General features: G+C 53.3%; 1 protein-coding gene across 1 annotated transcript in view; it reads right to left on the bottom strand.

The window, feature by feature from the left end:
• Nucleotides 1-15,275, bottom strand: part of tnni3k (TNNI3 interacting kinase) — a 175,960-nt gene extending 160,685 nt beyond the window's left edge. Inside the window, exons 1-4 of the mRNA XM_052011797.1 lie at nucleotides 15,225-15,275; nucleotides 6,050-6,158; nucleotides 4,325-4,410; nucleotides 3,087-3,184 (exon numbers count right to left, since the gene is read on the bottom strand). Coding sequence (XP_051867757.1) covers nucleotides 3,087-3,184; nucleotides 4,325-4,410; nucleotides 6,050-6,158; nucleotides 15,225-15,264 — 333 coding nt within the window. The 5' untranslated portion in view covers nucleotides 15,265-15,275. The remainder of the gene's footprint in view (nucleotides 1-3,086; nucleotides 3,185-4,324; nucleotides 4,411-6,049; nucleotides 6,159-15,224) is intronic.
• Nucleotides 15,276-15,516: the final 241 nt, after the last annotated feature.

Raw genomic sequence — 15,516 nt, forward strand, 5'->3', positions numbered from 1 at the left:
GCTGGACAGGCTGATGGTCGAGTTCCTCCGTGCTTTTTGGGATGCCCTGGGGGAGGACTACGCAAGGGTGCTGGGGGAGAGCCTGGCGACGGGCGAGATGCCCCTCTCTTGGCGCAGGGCGGTCGTGGTCCTTCTGTCCAAGAAGGGGGCTCTCCACAGTCTGCGGAACTGGCACCTGGTGTCTCTCCTCTGAACCGAGTACGAGGTGTTCACCCCGGCGATGGCCAATCATCTGGGCTCCGTGCTGGCCCAGGTGATCCACCCCGACCAGTCGTACACGGTCCCAGGCCGGTCCATCCAGGACAACGTCCACCTCGTCTGGGACCTGCTGTACCTGTGCCGGGAGGCTGGGGTGTCGGCCACCTTCCTCTCCCTCGATCAGGAGAAGGTGTTCGACAGGGTGGATCACGGCTGCTGTACACCGCCGCGGAGAGCCTCGTCAAGGTCAATGGGTCCTTGACGGCGCCCTTTTGCTTCGGGAGGGGGGTGCGTCAGGGGTGCTCCACGTCGGGGCAGTTGTACGGCCTGCGTTGAGCCGTTCCTGTGCCTCCTTCGGAGGCGTCTGACGGGTCTGGTGCTGCGCGAGCCGGCGACGGAGATCGTCCTCTCGGCTTACGCCGACGACGTCCTCCTGGCAGTCACTGACCCGGCACACCTGTGGAGGATGCGCGAGTGCCAACGGGTCTACTCGGCCGCGTCCTCCGCCAGAGTCAACTGGGCGAAGTGTTGGGGTCTGCTGGTGGGTCCGTGGCGGGCGGACTCCCTGCCGGAGGAGTTACGGCCCTTCGAGTGGAGCACCTCGCACCTCCTCTACCTGGGGGTCTACCTGTCCCCGGCCGAGGGGTCCTGGCCGGCGAACTGGCAGGAGTTTGGGGCGAAAGTCTCCGCCCAGCTGTGGCGCTGGTCAGGGCTGCTCCGGGGGATCTCGTACCGGGGCAGGGCGCTGGTCATCAACCAGCTGGTGGCCTCCATGCTGTGGTACTGGCTGGCCACGCTGGTGCCGCCCAACGTCTTCGTCACCACCACCCAGAGGAGGTTGACGGACTTCTTCAGGGGCAGGCAGAGGCACTGGGTCTCTGCAGCGGTCCTGTCTGCCGTCGGCGGTGGGGGGTCAGTCGCTGGTGTGCGTGCACACCCAGCTGGCGGCCCTCCGCCTCCGGGCGCTGCAGAGATACCTGTACACCGAGCGCCCCCCGCGGTGGCACGCGCTGGCCACCTTTTTCCTCCGCCGGGGACGCTGCCTCCGGGGGGGGGGGGGCGCGTCTCCCAGCAGCAGGTGTCGGCCGTGCCGCCGTGCGGGGGCTGCCCGGGTTCTACCGGGATCTGATGCGGGTGTGGGGCACGGTGTCGTGCGGCGAGCGCGCGGCCGCTCCCCCTCCGGTCGTGGCGGGTGCCGGGGGTGGGACACCAGGCAGGTCCCGGCCATGCCAGCCCCCGCCCTGCCGGAGTTGCTGGTGGGGCCCAGGGCCCAGCATCTCTCACGGGAGGCGGCTCAGCACTACCTGAGCCGCCTGGAGGACACGCCAAAGGTGCCGTTCCGCGAGGCGCCGAGGTGGTGCTTGTACGGGCTGTTCCTGCACACCTTTCACTTCCTCGCCCTGGTCCGCCAGCCGGACACGCCGTGGCGGTCCGTCTTGCCGGCCGGCGGCGGGGAGGGTCCCCAGTGGAGGTCTCTCTACGCGGGAGTCCTCCTGCTGTACGTCAGGGACCTGGGGTGGAGGGTGCTGCACCGGGCGGTGCCGTGCAACCACTTCCTGAGCCGGTTCACTGACACCCCGGCCGCCTGTCACTTCTGCAGCCGGGAGGAGACGGTGTACCACGCGTACGTGGAGTGCGAGAGGTTGCAGCCCCTCTTCGAGTATCTGTGGGGGCTGCTGCTGAAGTTCTGGCTGCACTTCAGCCCGGCGCTGTTGGTTTACGGGCACCCGGTGCGGCGCGGGGCGGGGCGCGCGGCGGATCTCCTGGTGGGTCTCCTGCTGGGCCTGGCCAAGCTGGCCATCCACGGGACGCGGCGGCGGGCGGCCGAGGGTACCGGCAAGTCGGCCTGCCTGCCTGTCTTCTGCACTTACGTGCGCGCGTGGGTGTCTTTGGAGAGGGAGCACGCGGTCTCCGTGGGCATCCTGGCCGAGTTCCGTGCTCGGTGGGCCCCTCAGGGGATCACGTGTGTCGTGGACGACACCAATGCCATTTTGATATGAAGTACTGAGTGTTGCGGTGGGGGGCGTGGTGTTGCGTGGGTATTAGTTTTGCCTCGTTTCTTTCTGTATTAGATCTGCTGTATTTGATGTTGGGTGTTTTTTTGTAGTGCTTTTAGTGAATAAATGTCTTGTAAAAAAAAGGGGCGGTACTCAGGGAGGGGCACACTGTAGGGGGGTAGTACTGAGGGAGGGGCACACTGTAGGGGGGCAGTACTGAGGGAGAGGCACACTGTGGCGAGGGGGTGGTACTGAGGGAGACAGAAGAGAGAGCGGGGAACTGCCGCAGAAGGCCCCAGCTGCCTGACCTTTCAGAGTCACAGAGTGAGGCTGATTAATTGCTGATGAAATCAGGGTGTTTAAGGACTCAGTGAAGAATGTCCCTGTGTACGAGGATATCTGTCAGGATGTCATTGATCCAATTAGTGTCATTGACTGGTGGGTTGTGAATGGTTTCTGCTGTTGTTACATTGGACACTTCACTGATCAGAGTGTGGATTTAAATCACTGAGTCTCACACCGCTACACAGAATGGAAACAGACTACCGGCCCACTGAGACGTGCTGACGCATTTACACCAATCCCTCACTGACCCCATTTCATTCTCCCCACATTCCCATCAACCCCCACCAGATTCTCCCTCTCACCCACACACTGGGGACAATTTACAGCGGCCAATTAACCCACCGACCCGCACGTCTCTGGGATGTGGGAGGAAACCGGAGCACCCGGGGGAAACCCACGCGGTCACAGGGAGAACATGCAAACTCCACACAGACAGTGCCGGAGGTTGGGATCGAACCCGGGTCTCTGGGGCTGTGAGGCAGCAGCTCTGCCCGCTGTACAGCTGTGGCGACTGCGCCATCGTCAGGGGCACCTCCTCACACTCACCTTGAATGCAGCCAGGTGCAGGGCGGTGAATCCGTTCTTGGTCAGCCGGGAGGGGCGTAGACCTTTCAGCATCAGGGTCCTGACGTGGGCCTTGTTACCTGTCAACGAACGACACCAGCACTGAGCACGCAGAGAACGGAGGTAATGGCCGCGCTGCCCAGAGTCCAGGGGTAGTAATTCAGAGATGTTCAAATTCCACCACGAAAGTGGGGAATGTAAATCCAGCTCTGTGAGAGCTGTAACTGCAGGTGTGGTTAGATGCTCCAGGCAGATTGGACAGGCTGCTGGGGGGGTGCAGAGAGGTGGCAGGTGAAGTTTAGTGCTGAGAAGTGTGAAGTGTTTCGAAGTCTGGGCCTTGGGTAACAGCCTCTCAGAAACCTCACAGGTGTGTCGTTCAAGGAGGGAACAAGTACTGTTGATGTGTTTAACAGAACACATTGAAATCTGACTTTACACAAATTCTCCCATGAATTTTTAAAGAATTTTTTTTAAATGGGAAAATGAATCTTACAAATAAGAATAAACTGTGACCTGGGTTCGATCCCGACCTCCGGCGCTGTCTGTGTGGAGTTTGCATGTTCTCCCTGTGACCGCGTGGGTTTCCCCCGGGTGCTCCGGTTTCCTCCCACATCCCAGAGACGTGCGGGTCGGTGGGTTAATTGGCCGCTGTAAATTGCCCCCAGTGTGTGGGTGGGGGGTAGAATCTGGGGGGAGTTGATGGGAATGTGGGGAGAATGAAACGGGATCGGTGTAGGGTTGGTGTCAATGGGTGGGTGATGGTCGGCATGGACTCGATGGGCCGAAGGGCATGTTTCTGTGCTGGAACACTCTCTGACTCTGTGACCCCAGGCCAGAAACCTACCAATTGGAAGTTCAACTTAAATCTCAGTTGAACTTGTGCTGACACCTTTTGGGACAATTTACAAAAACAACTTGCATTGTGGGCCCAGTGTTGGGGAAGGAATGTCCAGGTCTTGGAGAGGGTGTGGAGGGGCTTCACTGGGATGGAGCTGGGGAGGGCAACCTCAACCCTATGGGGAGACTGGAGACCCTGGCGTCCAGAGCTGAGGAGGTGAAGGAGAGATTTAATAGAGGGGTTCAAAATGAGGAGGGGCTTTGACAGAGAGTGAAAAGGGGAGGTCTGCAGACAAGGTGAGAACGTTAACAGCGGGGGCGTCTGGAACAGGGGCAGGTTGGTCAGCACCGGGGGCGGGCGGGGGGTGTTGAATGGGACTCACCGTCACAGATGCAGCAGAGGTGAAGAAGGGACAATCCGTTCTCTGTCCGGTAGTTCATGTTCACTTTACTGAAGGCTTCGTCCGAGCTGGAGAGGGAAACACTGGGCCAATATCAGCGGGAAAACACGGCAGGACAGGATCGGTGAAGGAGGTCTGTTCCTTCGTCATCCTGCCCACACCCTCCCACTCTCACCCCCTTCCGCAGCACCCGTCCCCACGTTCCATTCACCCACCAATCGCTGGGCAGTGTCTGACCATCCAACAACAGACATACAAGGTGAGAACGTTAGTGGGGCAGTGCCTGGGACAGGGGCAGGTCACGGAGCCAGTGCTGCTAAACAGGATTACAGCAAACTCTGATAACCCAGCACGCCGGCACTTGGGAGGGGTCAGACTGGCAGCTTTTCCAGATTATTGGATGTTACTTTTCTAAATAGCTAAACACACTTTGAATCCATTACTTTAGATGTTACACAGCAGTGTAATAAATCTCCCAGTGAAGTGGGGAGAGGCTCAAAGCTGATCTGACGGGTTTTACTCCCAGGGTGGAACCAGCTGCCGGGGAGGTGGTCAAGGTGGGTCCATTACAGGTCCACGGACAGGAAAGGTGCAGTGGGGTCTGGGCCAAATGTAACATATGGGACTGGTGCAGGTAGACAGCACGGTCAGCATGGACGTGATGGGCCGAAGGGCCTGTTTCTGTGCTGCCTCATTCGATGAGTCTGTGAACCTGGTGAGTTCGAAGGGAGCGGGAAACGGGGCCTCTGATGAGCCGGATGCTGAACTGTGGGGATTTCTAAACAAACAGACAGGCTGTGATGAAGTTTTGCGGAACTATGACGTGTACTCCATGGTCAGCACAGGCTCTGTGGGCCGAAGGGCCTGTTTCCCTGCAGTCTGACTTCAGGACTTTAACGTTTCTGTAATCGTGGCCACTGTCACTGCCTCAACCAGGACAGTCATAACCTCCTGGTCTATTGGGCCCAGGTTAAAGTCTGACCCCCTCAACAGTGCTTGCACTTATATAGTGCCTTTAATGCAGTAATCCCTATCATACAAACATACGCCACCTTCTGCCCAGGGCTGTTCAGGCAGCTTCTGAGAGGGGCCAGAAGGGGTCACAGAGACAGGAAGGGGTGTAGGGGCTGGAGGGGATTACAGAGATAGGGAGGGGTGTAGGGGCTGGAGGGGGTTACAGATGGGGAGGGGTGCAGGGGCCGGAGAGGGTTACAGATGGGAGGGGTGTAGGGGCCGGTGGGGGTTACAGATGGGAGGGGTGTAGGGGCCGGTGGGGGTTACAGAGCCAGGAAAGGAGGGTAGGGTCTAGGGGCCGGAAGAGGTTACAGAGATAGGGAGGGGTGTAGGGGCAGGAGGGGGTCACAGAGACGGGGAGGGGTGTAGGGGCCAGAGGGACCAGGAGCCACTGTCAGTACATGGGGAGCAGTGAATGGGAGGGAGGGGGTTGGGGGACAGATAGCAGGGTTTGAGGTTTCTTGAGGGTGGGGGCAGGAATTGAGTCAGAAGAGTGGGAGTGAGTGGGTCGTGGAGTGTGGAGAGGTCTCTGTCGTGGGTGAGGGTTTCAGCAGTTAATGAGCTGAGGTGGGGTAGTGGTGGGGATGTTACAGAGGGGGGAGTGGGTGGGTTCTGATGACAGAGCAGGGTCAGGAAGGACCCCACCCTACCCAGGAATGAACTGCTCAACCACCGCAGCCTCCTCCTCCCCACCTGAAGACGTGCTTTAGTTCCACCAGCTCGGTCTCCTTAATGCGCTGGTCATCCTGCAGCTTCTCCACCGCCACTGCGTAAGACTCACTCACTTTCTTCTTCCATTCATCTGGTGGGAAGGACAACATCTTGGTCAACGGTTCTCCTTCTGCCCAAGCCCCATGCCTCGCTGCCTCCCCCTTGTGCCTGGTTGCTGAGGCCCCTCTTCTCCCAGCAGTGCAGGACCAGAGGTAATTCTGCCCATCATGATCCACTGGCTCTTATTAAGAATCTCCAGTTATCTCTGCTCCCTGTTCTTTCTAAAGATCCCACAAACATTCCCCTCCCAACTCTTATCCAATGTCCTGTACAATTATCAGGTGCGTCACGGCAATGGAAGAGAGGTGGCCAAGCAATATTAATGCTCAATCTTTTTATTCCTCCTGTATTAATATTGATTTAGGAGCCCATAATTGATGTAATGAGGTAGGCCTCAAGTAAGGCCACACTTACTCTGGTTAGACCACACTTGGAGTATTGTGTTCAGTTCTGGTCACCTCATTACAGGAAGGATGTGGAAGCTTTAGAGAGGGTGCAGAGGAGATTTACCAGGATGCTGCCTGGATTGGAGAGCATGTCTTATGAGGATAGGTTGAGTGAGTTAGGGCTTTTCTCCTTGGAGCGACGCAGGATGAGAGGCAACTTGATAGAGGTGTATGAGATTATGAGAGGCATAGACAGAGTGGACAGCCAGCACCTTTTCCCCAGGGTGGCAATGGCCAATACTCGAGATCACCCGTTTAAGGTGCATGGAGAAAAGTTCAGGGGAGATGTCAGAGGTACGTTTTTTTTACACAGAAAGTGGTGGGTGCCTGGAATGCACTGCCGGGGGAGCTGGTGGAGGCAGATACGACAGGGTCATTTAAGAGACTATTAAACAGGCACATGGATGAAAGAAAAATCGAGGGTTATGGGAGGTGAAGTAGAGAGGGGGATAGATTGAATGTGGATAAGGTTTATCTAGGTCAGCACAACATGGTGGGCCGAAGGGCCTGTACTTTGCTGTACTGTTCTATGTTCTATAACTTGGGAACAGAGAGGGGTGATTACTTTCCTAGGTATACTGCGGGCCTCCTGACAGTACGCGGAAGTTAGAGGATCAGATATTTAGACAGATCACAGAGATGTAAAAGTAAGACGATGAGATTTCAGCTTCCCTGGTATTAAATGGTGAAGGACTTAGAAGGAGCAGAATTTTCAAAGTGCATCCAGGAGAGTCGTATGAGCTGGTACATAGATAAGGAGCAGTACAGGACCTAGTCCTCTGGCAGCTCGTTCCACACCATCCTGTGAGTGAAAAACTTTCCCTTCAGGTCCCCTTTAAATCCTTCCCCTCTCACCTTAAACCTGTCTAGTTTTGGCCTCCCCTACCCTGGGGAAAGGACTGTGACTGTCCACCTTAACCATGCACCTCATGATGTTATAAATCTCTATAAGTCACCCTTCAGCCTCCTTCCCTTCAGGGAAACAGTCCCAGCCTGTCCGGTCTCTCATAACTCAAGCCCTCCTGTCCCGATTACATCCTTGTGAACCTTTTCTGCCCCCTCTCCAGATTAATCACATCCTCCCTGTAGTGTGGCGACCAGAACTGCACCCAGTGCTCCAGGTGGGGTCTCACCAATATCTTGTACAGCTGTAACGGGACGTCCCAACTCCTGTACTCAGTGCCCTGACCGATGAAGGCCAGCGTGCCAAACGCCTTCCTCATCACCCTGCCTGTGTCGCCACTTACTACATACCTGTACCCCCAGGTCTCCCTGTTCTACAACACTCCTCAGGGTCCTGACATTTATTGTATTGTCCTGCCCTGGTTTAACTTCCCAAAATGCATCATTTTGCCCTTGTCTGGGCTAAGTTTGCCTCTTCTACCCATCACCTCTCAGCTTCTTACATCTCCCCCCACCACCACCTATATACCTTCCCCCCCTCACCTGGACTCACCTGTCACCTGCCAGCCTGTGCTCCTTCCCCTCCCCCCCACATTCTGGCTTCTGCCCTCTTCCCTTCCAGTCCTGATGAAGGGACTTGGGCGAAACATTGACTGTTCATTTCCCTCCACAGATGTTGCCCGACCCGCTGAGCTCCTCCAGCATGTTGTGTGTTGCTCCAGATTCAGCAAGTGCAGAATCTCTTGTGTCTAAGTTCCACCCTGCCGTTCCTTTGCCCATTTCCCAGTTGATCCAGATCCTGTTGTAACCTTTGACAACCTTCTTCACTGACCACTGTGCCACCAATTTTGGTGTCATCCACACACTTACTAACCCTGCCACTTATTTTTATCCAAATCGTTTATATGACAAACAACAGTGGACCCAGCACTGATCCCTCCAGCACACAGCTGGTCACAGGTCTCTAATCTGAAAAACAACTCTCCCCTACCACCCTCCGACTCTTACCACTAAGCCAGTCTTATATCCAATTGGCTAGGTCACCCTGGATCCCACGTGTTTTAACCATCCAGACCTGTCTACTATGTGGGACTTTGTCAAAACCCTCGCTAATGTCCACGGAGACAATGTCAATCACCCTGCCTTCGTGAATCCTCCTGTCACCCCTTCAAAAAACTCAAATTCATGAGACACAATTTCCCGTGGATATTCAGGTCAAGTCGAGTTTATTGTCCTGTGCACAGGTATGGTGAGGTACAGGTACAGTGACGTACAGGTACGGTGAGGTACAGGTACGGTGAGGTACAGGTATGGTGAGGTACAGGTACTGTGAGGTACAGGGATGGTGGGGTACAGGGACAGTAAGGTACAAGTATGGTGAGGTACAGGTGCGGTGAGGTACAGGTGCAGTGAGGTACAGAGACGGTGACGTACAGGGACAGTGAGGTACAGGTATGGTGAGGCACAGGTACAGTGAGGTACAGGTACGGTGAGGTACAGGTACAGGTATGATGAGGTACAGGTACAGTGAGGTACAGGTGCAGTGAGGTACAGGTACAGTGAAGTACAGGTGCGGTGTGGTACAGGTACGGTGAGGTACAGGTGAGGTGAGGTACAGGGACGGTGAGGTACAGGGACAGTGAGGTACAGGTGCAGTGAGGTACAGGGACGGTGAGGTACAGGTACAGTGAGGTACAGGGATGGTGAGGTACAGGGATGGTGAGGTACAGGTGCAGTGAGGTACAGGGACAGTGAGGTACAGGTACAGTGAGGTACGGGGACAGTGAGGTACAGGTACAGTGAGGTACAGATACACTGAGGTACGGGTATGGTGAGGTGCAGGGACGGTGAGGTACAGGTACAGTGAGGTACAGGTACGGTGAGGTACAGGTGCGGTGAGGTACAGGGATGGTGAGGTACAGGTACAGTGAAAAACTTGCTCGCAGCAGCATCACAGACGCGTGGGCACAGACAACACGCGGAACATAAATTATACAAGATGGTGAAGAGAAAAAAAGACCGTGCAAAAACAAGACATTAATACCAAAAAACACAATCAGAGGCCAGTTTGTGGTGGTGCAAGAGGAGGTCTGTGGTGTTCCGTCGCTGGGGTGGGGTTAGGGGTGTACAGGTCAGTTCAAGAACCTGATGGTTGAAGGGAAGTAGCTGTTCCTGAACCTGGTGGTGTGGGACTTCAGGCTTCTGTACCTCCTGCCTGACGGTAGCAGTGAGAAGAGGACATGACTCGGGTGGTGGGGATCCTTGATGGTGGAAGCCACCTTCCTTAGGTAGCACTGCCTGTAGATGCTGTCAGTGGTGGGGAGGGCTGTGCCTGAGATGGACCGGGCTGTGTCCACTGCTCTCTGCAGCCTCTTACGTCCCTGTGCATCGGAGCTGCCATCCCAGACCGTGATGCAACCGGTCAGGATACTTCCAACAGTACACTTGTAGAAGTTTGTTACAGTGTTCGTTGACAAGCCGAACCTCCTTCACCTCCTAAGGAAGTCAAGTTGCCAGCGTGCCTTCTTCATGATTACATCTATGTGCTAGGCCCAGGACAGGTCGTCTGAGGTGTTAACCCCAGGAAGGTGATTCTGCTGACCCTCCACCGCTGGTCCACCAATGAGAACTGGCGCGTGGTCTCCCAACTTCCCCTTTCAGAAGTCAATTGATGTCGGCCTCTGGGACTGAGATCACAGGGATGCCTGGAGCTGTGGGGCTCGTCTGGGTGCTGCATAGTTCTCCCTTTCAAAGCCTGCATAAAAGGCATTGGGCTCCTCTGGAAGTGATGTGCCGTTACCACTGATGCTAGCTGTTTTCACCTTGTAGAAATTGTCAGTGGGCAAGTCCTACCACAGCCATCGAGCGTCCCTCTGTGACTCCAGTGTAGTCCTCCACAAAACCACGCTGCCTCTCCCTAATCAGTCCCTGCCTTTCCAAATGCTGGTGGATCCTGTCCCTCAGAATCTCCAGTTCCTAGTTCCCTGGCTTGTCCTTGCAGCCTTTCTTAAACAAAGGCACGACATTGGCCGCCCTCCAGTCTTCCGGTACCTCACCCATGGCTAACGATGATACCAATATCTCTGCCAGGGCCCAGCAATTTCTTCTCCAGCTTCCCACACTGTCCTAGGATAGACTGTGTCAGGCCCCAGGGATTTATCCACCTTTATGCACCTCAAGACCACCAACAGCCCCCTTTCATTATATTGATGTTTCAGAACATCAGTGTTCTCGCCCAGAATTTCCCAGCTTCCACGTCCTTCTCCACCGTAAATACAGATGAGAAGTATTCATGTAAGACCTCGCCCATTTGCCGTGGCTCCACACAGAGATGACCACACTGATGCTGAAGGGGACCCACTCTCTCCAGAGTTACCTGTTTGATCTTAACATACTGGTAGAATCTCTAAGGATTCTCCTTTTCCCCATCTGCCAAGGATACCTTATGTCCCCTTTTTGCCCTCCTGATTTCCTTCATCAGTTACCCCGACATCCCCGATACTCCTCAAGGATTCGCTTGATCCCAGCTGCCTGTACCTGTCAGGTACTTCCTCCTTTTTCCTGACCAGAGCTTCAATACCCCTTATCTGCCAGGGTTCCCGACCCCTGTCAGCCTTGCCCTTCACTCTAACAGGAACATGTTGGCCCTGAACTCTCCCCATCTCACTTTTGAAAGCCTCCCACTTGCCAGATGTCCCTTTACCTGCCAACAGCCTCTCCCAATCAACCTCTGCAAGTTGTCACGTAATTCCGCCAAAATTAGCCTTGCCCCAATTTAGGACTTTAACTTGTGGACCATTCCTGTCTTTTTCCATAACTATTTTAAAACGAATAGAGTTATGGTCACTGGTCCCAAAGTACTTCCCCTATTATTCAAGCTTATTATACTTACAGCTCTCTGCCATCTCCCTACGTATTTGCTCCTCTAATTCCCACTGACTACCGGGGGACCTATTGTATGATCCCACTAAAGCGATCACCCCCTTCTTATAAAAGCGGGGACAGAAAAAATAGGCAGGGAAAGGGATGAGATCCTGAAAAGAGACTATAAAGAATTAGGAAGGAAGTTGAGAAGCAGGACTTCAAAGGTAGTGATTTCCGGGTTACCGCCTGTGCGAAGCGACAGTGGGTATAGGAACAGAATGAGGAGGAGGTTAAATGCGTGGCTGAGGGATTTGAGTAAGGAGCAGAGATTCAGATTTCTGGATCATTGGGGCCTCTTTTGGGGCAGGTATGACCTGCTCAAAGAGGACGGGTTGCACTTGAATCCCAGGGGGACCAATATCCTGGCGGGGAGGTTTGCTAAGGCTACGGGGGAGAGTTTAAACTAGAATTGTTGGGGGGTGGGATCTCAACTGGAGAGACTGGGGAAGAAGTGTTTGGTTCTCAAATAGGGGAGGCTAGGAGTAAGTACCATAGGCAGGTGATAGAGAAGGGAAGTGTTCAGACAGGCTTGAGATGTGTCTATTTTAACGCAATGAGTATTGTGAACAAGGCGGATGAGGTTAGAGCTTGGATCGATACTTGGAGCTTCGATGTGGTGGCCATTACGGAGACGTGGTTGGCTCCGGGGCTGGAATGGTTGACTCAAGTGCCGGGTTTTAGATGTTTCAGGAAGGACAGGGAAGGAGGCAAAAGAGGTGGGGGAGTGGCACTGTTGATCAGAGACAGTGTCACGGCTGCAGAAAAGGTGGACATTGTGGAGGGATTGTCTACGGAGTCTCTGTGGGTGGAGGTTAGGAGCAGGAAGGGGTCGATAACTTTACTGGGTGTTTTTTATAGGCCGCCCAATAGTAACAGGGATATTGAGGAGCAGACAGGGAAGCAGATCTTAGAAAGGTGTGAGAATAACAGATTTTAATTTCCCAAACATCGATTGGCAGCTCCAGACAGTGAGAGGTTTAGATGGGGTGGAGTTTGTTAGGTGTGTTCAGGAAGGGTTCTTGACACAGTATGTAAATAGACCTACAAGAGGAGAGGCTGTGCTTGATTTGGTATTGGGAAATGAACCTGGTCAGGTGTCAGATCTCTCAGTGGGTGAACATTTTGGAGATAGTGATCATAATTCTATCTCCTTTACGTTAGCACTGGAGAGGGATAGGAACAGACAGACTAGAAAGGCGTTTACTTAGAGTAAAGGGAATTATTAAGCTCTCAGGCAGGAAATTGGAAGATTAAATTGGGAACAGATGTTCTCAGGGAAAAGTACGGAAGATATGTGACAAATATTCAGGGGATATTTGTGTGAAGCTCTGCATAGACATGTTCCGATGAGACAGGGGAGTCATGATAGGATACAGGAACCGTGGTGTACGAAGGCTATAATAAATCTAGTCAAAAGGAAAAGAAAAGCTTACAAAAGGTACAGAGAGCTAAGTAATGTTAGAGATCTGGAGGAGTACAAGGCTAAAAGGAAGGAACTTAAGAAAGAGATCAGGAGAGCCAGAAGGGGACATGAGAAGGCCTTGGCAGGCAGGATCAAGGAAAACCCCAAGGTGTTCTACAAATATGTAAAGAGTAAGAGGATGAGATGCGAAGGGATAGGGCCTATCAAGTGCAGCAGTGGGAAAGTGTGTATGGATCCGGAAGAAATAGCGGAGGTACTTAATGAATACTTTACATCAGTATTCACCATGGAAAAGGATCTGGGGGATCATAGTGGGGACTTGCAGTGGCCTGAAAAGCTTGAGCATGTAGATATTAGGAAAGAGGTGGTGCTGAAACTTTTGGAAAGCATCAAGTTAGACAAGTTGCCGGGACCGGATGAGATGTACCTCAGGTTGCTATGGGAGGCGAGGGAGGGGATTGCGGAGCCTCTGACGATGATCTTTGCATCGTCGATGGAGACAGGAGAGGTTCCAGAAGATTGGAGGGTTGCGGATGTTGTTCCCTTATTCAAGAAGGGGAGTAGGGATAACCCAGGGAAATATAGACCAGTGAGTCTCACCTCAGTGGTTGGTAAGCTGATGGAGAAGATCCTGAGAGGCAGGATTTATGAACATTTGGAGAGGTATAATATGATTAGGAATAGTCAGCATGGCTTTGTCAAGGGCAGGTCCTGTCTTACGAGCCTGATTGAATTTTTTGAGGATGTGACTAAGCACATCAATGAAGGGAGAGCAGTAGATGTAGTGTATATGGATTTCAGCAAGGCATTTGATAAGGTACCCCCTGCAAGGCTTATGGAGAAGGTGAGGAGACATGGGATCCAAGGGGGCATCGCAGTGTGGATCCAGAACTGGCTGGCCCACAGAAGGCAAAGAGTGGTTGTTGAAGGGTCGTATTCTGCGTGGAGGTTGGTGACCAGTGGTGTACCTCAGGGATCTGTACTGGGACCCTTACTCTTTGTGATTTTTATAAACAACCTGGATGAGGAAGTGGAGGGGTGGGTTGGGTTAGTAAGTTTGCAGATGACACAAAGGTTGGGGGTGTTGTGGATAGTTTGGAGGGCTGTCAGAGGTTACAGAGGGACATAGATAGGATGCAAAGTTGGACTGAGAAGTGGCAGATGCAGTTCAACCCAGATAAGTGTGAAGTGGTTCATTTTGGTAGGTCAAATATGTTGGCAGAATATAGTATTAATGGTAGGACTCTTGGCAGTGTGGAGGATCAGAGAGATCTTGGGGTCCAAGTCCATAGGACGCTCAAAGCGGCTGTGCAGTTTGACTCTGTGGTTAAGAAGGCATATGGTGTATTGTCCTTCATCAATCGGGGAATCGAATTTAGGAGCCGAGAGGTATTGTTGCAGATATATAGGACCCTGGTCAGACCCCACTTGGAGTATTGTGCTCAGTTCTGGTCACCTCACTACAGGAAGGATGTGGAAGCCATAGAAAGGGTGCAGAGGAGATTTACAAGGATGCTGCCTGGAATGCGGAGCATGCCTTATGAAAGCAGGCTGAGGGAACTTGGCCTTTTCTCTTTGGAGAGACGGAGGATGAGGGAGGACCTGATAGAGGTGTATAAGATGATGAGAGGCATTTATCAGGTGGATAGTCAGAGGCTTTTCCCCAGGGCTGAAATGGTGGCCACAAGAAGAAATAGGTTTAAGGTGCTGGGGAGTAGGTATAGAGGAGATGTCAGGGGTAAGTTTTTTACTCAGAGAGCGGTGAGTGCGGGGAATGGGCTGCCGGCAGCGGAGGCGGATACGATAGGGTCTTTTAAGAGACTGTTGGATAGGTACATGGAGCTGAGTAAAATAGAGGGCTATGGGTAAGCCTGGTAATTTCTAGGGTAGGGACATGTTCGGCACAGCTTTGTGGGCCGAAGGGCCTGAATTGTGCTGTAGTTCTTCTATGTTCTATTTTGCAGTTCCACCCATACAGCTTCACTGGACATTTCCCCAGGAAAATCCCGTCTCCACCAGGAGAACACTCGTTCATTTACCAAGCCATTTCGCCCTCCTTTCTTCTCTGCCCTACCTTTCCTGAACACCTTGTATCCAGAACCCATTCCCACCCTGTCTATACCTGGGTCTGCTCTTGCCACCACATTGTGACACCACCTCACCACCCTTGTTGATAAGCCTGCATGGACATTCTTACACCCTCCTGCTTCTATCCTTCCTTATTTTAGTTCTGACAGAGGGATATCAATCTGAAGCATTAACTCTGTTTCTCCCTCCACAGATGCTGCCTGACCTGCTGAGTGTTTCCAGCATTTTCCCTTTTCACTAAGCACACAAGTCCCAATGTAACCCATTAAGCTTCACTTAAACATGAGAGATGGTTGAACAAAGGAGGATTTACCTGTGCAGGTCTGGTTTGGCCGGGATTTGTAGTTCCCCATTGGACTGCTCCTCCGTGGCACGCTCTTGATTTGTTGATCTGGGAGGTGAAGTCGTGCTCTCTCTCTCCCTGACGGTAAAAGTATTTTCCTCACTGTGGAACCAGCTGATAAACAAAGCTAAAAATAAGCATTGCCCCTCTCTGGAATGTTGGAATACAATAACGGGACAGAACAAGGTTTGAGAGACGAGGGTGACAGCTGGGACCTGTCCCGGAGCTAAAGTTAACCAGACACTTGAGGCCACGATCACAG

The sequence above is a fragment of the Pristis pectinata genome, chromosome 3 (genome assembly GCF_009764475.1).
Source record: "Pristis pectinata isolate sPriPec2 chromosome 3, sPriPec2.1.pri, whole genome shotgun sequence".
Lineage (NCBI taxonomy): Eukaryota > Metazoa > Chordata > Chondrichthyes > Rhinopristiformes > Pristidae > Pristis > Pristis pectinata.